General features: G+C 55.5%; 1 protein-coding gene across 1 annotated transcript; it reads right to left on the reverse strand.

Moving 5' to 3' along the window:
* Positions 1 to 528: 528 nt before the first annotated feature.
* On the reverse strand, positions 529 to 2,168 carry LOC115900322 (translation initiation factor IF-2-like). Its single transcript, XM_030940171.1, has 2 exons — positions 1,075 to 2,168; positions 529 to 962 (listed from the first exon to the last, which is right to left on the reverse strand). Exons 1-2 carry the CDS (start codon positions 2,166 to 2,168, stop codon positions 863 to 865), a joined length of 1,194 nt encoding a protein of 397 aa, XP_030796031.1. The 3' UTR covers positions 529 to 862.
* Between the last annotated feature and the right edge of the window lie 2,151 nt (positions 2,169 to 4,319).

A 4,319-nucleotide genomic window follows, 5' to 3' on the forward strand; every position in this document is an offset into this window, starting at 1 on the left:
GAGTCTTAATCTGTGTGCTAGCAACGGAATGTATTCGCTTCTTTGTTATAACCAATTTATAATAATCCTAGCTGACTCTTCCCTAGAGCTTCCCTTCAGCCAGGCCAATTGAAGCAGTTCAGAACTGCTGACTCATTTAATCCTCACAGCAGGAGGGTAGAAGCTGTTACGTAGCTGCATCCTTACTCCCATTTTGTAGATTAAAGAATTGAGGCACAGAGCGACTAAGAATTTGCACAAGGTCACATCATTAGACGGCGGGGTCAGGCTTTGAACCTAGGCTGTGTTTGATTCATTTTGCTCCCTCTTATCAAGTGAGTCCAATAACCTGACATCTGATTAAAAGCAAGAAACGATTCCTGTTCCCTTTGGTTTCATCCTACCCTGAGCCTTCTACTTGATTTTCTGGCTCCTCTGGTTTGGACTACGAGTTTGTAATTGCTTTCCGTAATTCAGGTGAAGAACTTTTCCCAGATCTTTGAGGTGTTGAATTGCAAAACAATACAATGTATACATCTACGCACATTTAAAACGAGCCGTGGTCATTTATTAATCAAGAGAAGCTTGCCTCGGGCCAAAAATGACCAGTCGCTCTGCAAGGAAAGGTATTAAAAAGCACGGGGTCTGGGAGCCGGTGAGAGAAGGCTCTTTCTCATCCAGGATCCTAGGACTTCCCGCGGACACGCGCGGGAAGCGTCCTCTCGGAAGAGGCCCGTGGGAGCGGGCGCGGTGCAACCCTCGGCGCCTCTGGGACGCGGGTCTCCGGGTTCCCCGCGGATCTTCCGGCCCTTGGGCCTGGGCGCGTCGCTGCGCGCAGCAGAAACGGCCTCCGCCCTGAGACTGGGTGCCACTGTCCCCGGTTTTACGGCTGGAGGAGGAGGGAGGGCGCACCCTGGCCCCGCACTCCCCGCGACATTTGGGTGCCAGGGATGTCAGTCAGCCTGGGATGAGGGTGCCCCTGGCTGGGGAAGAGAAGCGAGAGGGAGGGAAGGGAGTACGTGGGTTTGAGCATTCTCCCCACCGGTGTTTGTCACGTCCCCCGCCTGGATCCCTCCCTCCCCAGCCGCCGCCCACCTGGGCTCCCCGGCCTGCGGCGGCGGTGGCGCGAGGCTCGCTCCCCAGGCCGCAAAGTCGCACCCGCGGCGGTCTGCGGAGCTTTCCGGGTCTCTGCCCGCCCCCTCCCCCGCTGCGCCCTCCCTCCCAGGGTGCCCGACGTGCACGTTCCCTGCCACTTCGGTCCAGGCGCGCCAGTGGGTTTGGCCTGCGCGGCGGCGGCTAGGCGGGGGAGCGAGTGAGCGCGAGGGGCGGGCGCGAGTGACTGTGTGAGTCACCCGTACCTGGAGTGCGAGCGACGCCGAGCCAGCGGCGCGGAGCCCGAGCCGGAGCCGAGCCCCAGCGCCTGCGAGCCCTAGAGCGCGGCCGGCCCCAGGCGCCAGGCCTCGTCGCCCTCCCCGTGCACTCACCCGGGGCCCGGCGCCGACTCCCCACCCGGCGCCAGCCGCCCGCAGCCCTCCCGCCTGCCCGGAGGCGGTGCGGGGCTCGCCGGGGGATGTCACAGAGGCTCCTCGGAGCCAGCAGCCGCCGCCGCCGCCCCCGGGAATCGCGATCATGAACCCCCAGTGCGCCCGTTGCGGAAAAGTCGTGTATCCCACCGAGAAAGTCAACTGCCTGGATAAGGTGAGCGAGGGGGCGCCGGGCCAGCCTGGACCTGCCGGGCGCCGGGCTGCACCTGCTCCGAGAAGTTTTGGCACCTGGGATGGAAAGCGATGAGTGGGTCGGTGCGTGTGCCTGTGCCTTGGCAAGGGGGGAGGGCGCGCGAACGAAGACGCCCGCGGGAGTGTCAGAGACACGCTTGGCGATTGTGGTGTTGGAACCGGGAAGGGCTTTTGTCGCGGTACCGGGCTGCGCGACATCTGCCGAGCCGCTGCGGAGGGCGCACGGCGGTGCGCGGTCCCGGGCCCCGGAGGGACCAGGCTGGGCACCCAGGGGGGCACTTCGGCGAGCCGCGCCCCCTCCACCTCCACTTGTGTTCCACAATACCCCTGACCCCTGCAGCACAGATCCGCCCGCGATCCCACCTCACCGCCCACCCCTAGCGCCTCCTGTGACCGCGGCGAGGGGGAGAGGCAAATAGTAATTAATATGTCATGGGGCGGCCGCTGCCGCATTGCTAAGAATAATCCCTGCTGGAGAGCCCCGGCTCAGCGCGGCAAGCCGGACCCAGGGGTGTCTAATCCACCGGGTGGGGAATTCCAGGGGAAGTAGTTTTGTAGCCGGGCCCCTCCAGCCCTACCTCCTGCCCTTCCCGGGCAGGGATGGAGAGGAACAGCCGGGGAGAGACACCCAGGAGCGATCCGGAGTGACTGACAGTTGAAACCAGCCAGGGGCGTTCTGGGGAAATTTGCGTCTGAAGATACAAATGCTTCCTTAGAACAAGCTGTCATCTTGACAGTCATCTCAGGCAGAGTCAGAGGTCCAGCATTTTAGTGGAAGCTGGTCCGGTGTAGGGGTACTTACATAGTCCTCCTGCAGCCCCCTCAGCTTGCCTGACTTCGGGTGAACACATATTTGTTGAGATCCTACAAACCCTGCATTTAGACACTTTGAACTGGCTTCCTTTTGGTTTCAAAGCCACTCTCTGGGCCCCGTTTCTTCATTAACCGAGCTCAGAATTCTTTTCTGGCTGCTCAGAGAAGTGCTGTTTCGACAGAGCGTTGACAGTACTTCCATGGTGCGTCGGTATATTGTGGTGAGTCTTCCTTTAAGACTCAATTTTCAGAGTTGCCTGCTTGCCTGCTTTATTTACTTAGCTGAAAGTAGGTAAACACATCCACAGTTCCCTACACTTATTTTGTTGTAGCATTTTCAGCTACAGGGACCGTGATGCGCTCAAAAGCCTTCCTTCTGTGCCCATCCTGGCAAGAACTGGCATTGTACTGAATTTTTAAATTTTTTTTTCCAGTATTGGCATAAAGGATGTTTCCATTGTGAGGTCTGCAAGATGGCACTCAACATGAACAACTACAAAGGCTATGAAAAGAAGCCCTATTGTAATGCGTAAGTATTGTCAACATGCTGTCCAGGTGTGGCACAGCCTCAGAGCTTGAGAGCCAGTGGACCTGCCTGTTTTGAAGAACTGACTCACTGTGTCACCCAGGTGTGGCAGTGGCTAGTTACCTGTTTATATCACAGACTCTGGAGCCATGTACTTCGTTGATGATCACTGCTTTTTATGCCTTTCTAATGTGTTGGGTAACTTCTATGCATCTTCAACTAGGTTAGTTTTTGAGGTTCACAGTGTTACAGACTTAGGGACACTTATTAGAAGCTGCAGAACTTCCCCACTGAGAACGTGTGGGCTCTGAAGTGCATGTCAGGTAGATTTCCATTTTAATCCTGTGTCAATTTCCATTTTAATCATAGGATGTTGCCATACTGCAATTTCATACCTGAACCTAGTTGCTATGGAAAGGAGTCTTGCTCATTTGGTCTTAGCTGAGACCACTGCAGAGATTCTGGGCTTAAACAGGAAATCAAAGAGTGGTTTGGAGAATGGAACCAAAGACATGGGTGTTCCTGGCTGGTTAGTAGTAGGTCGGTTGTAGTAGATCTACTGCAGTAGACCCGGTACTTCCGGCTGGTTAGTGTTGTAGTAGGTGGGGATTAAAAAAGGTAAGCCTTCTTTGGAAGGCTTTTGTGTAGGCATGCTGCTAGCCTAGAATAGCAATTAGCTAGCATTTATATCGTGCTCACCATGTGTCAAGCTCTGTTCTAAGCACTTTATGCATACTGATCATTTAATCTTTACAACGACCCTACAAGTTAGGGGATGCTATTATTACCCCCATTTAGCAGGTAATGAAATTGAGGCCTTGAGAGGATCAGGCTCAGGCGGGGATCAGATCACTCCTGGAGGCTGCTGGTGGTTTGATTTGACTAGTGTTTCCGTATGTCTATCTTGCTGCCCAGAGGCACATGTTTCTCCACTCCTGTGAGCATCCCCCTACCCCAGACTGTTTTCAACTGTAAGCTCTTGGCCCTGATGGTTAAGTTTTCTTTTTCTTTTCTTTCTTTCTTTTTTTCTGAGACAGAGTTTTGCTCTTGTTGCCCAGGCTGTAGTGCAATGGCGTGATCTTGGCTCACTGCAACCTCCGCCTCCCAGGTTCAAGTGGTTCTTCTACTTCAGCCTCCTGAGTAGTTGGGATTACAAGCATGTACCACCATGCTCGGCTAATTTTGACCTCAGGTGATCTGCCGCCCTCGGCCTCCCAAAGTGCTGGAATTACCGGCGTGAGCCACCGCACCTGGCCTGATGGTTG

This window comes from Rhinopithecus roxellana, chromosome 11 (genome assembly GCF_007565055.1).
Source record: "Rhinopithecus roxellana isolate Shanxi Qingling chromosome 11, ASM756505v1, whole genome shotgun sequence".
In the NCBI taxonomy this organism is placed as follows: domain Eukaryota; kingdom Metazoa; phylum Chordata; class Mammalia; order Primates; family Cercopithecidae; genus Rhinopithecus; species Rhinopithecus roxellana.

Coding starts and splice junctions, on each gene's coding strand:
- LOC115900322 (XM_030940171.1), bottom strand. CDS start 2,168: ATGCGGCAGCGGCCGCCCCATGACATATTAATTACTATTTGCCTCTCC. Junction 963..1,074: donor CCGCAGGCCGGGGAGCCCAG/GTGGGCGGCGGC, acceptor TCTCTTCCCCAG/CCAGGGGCACCCTCATCCCA.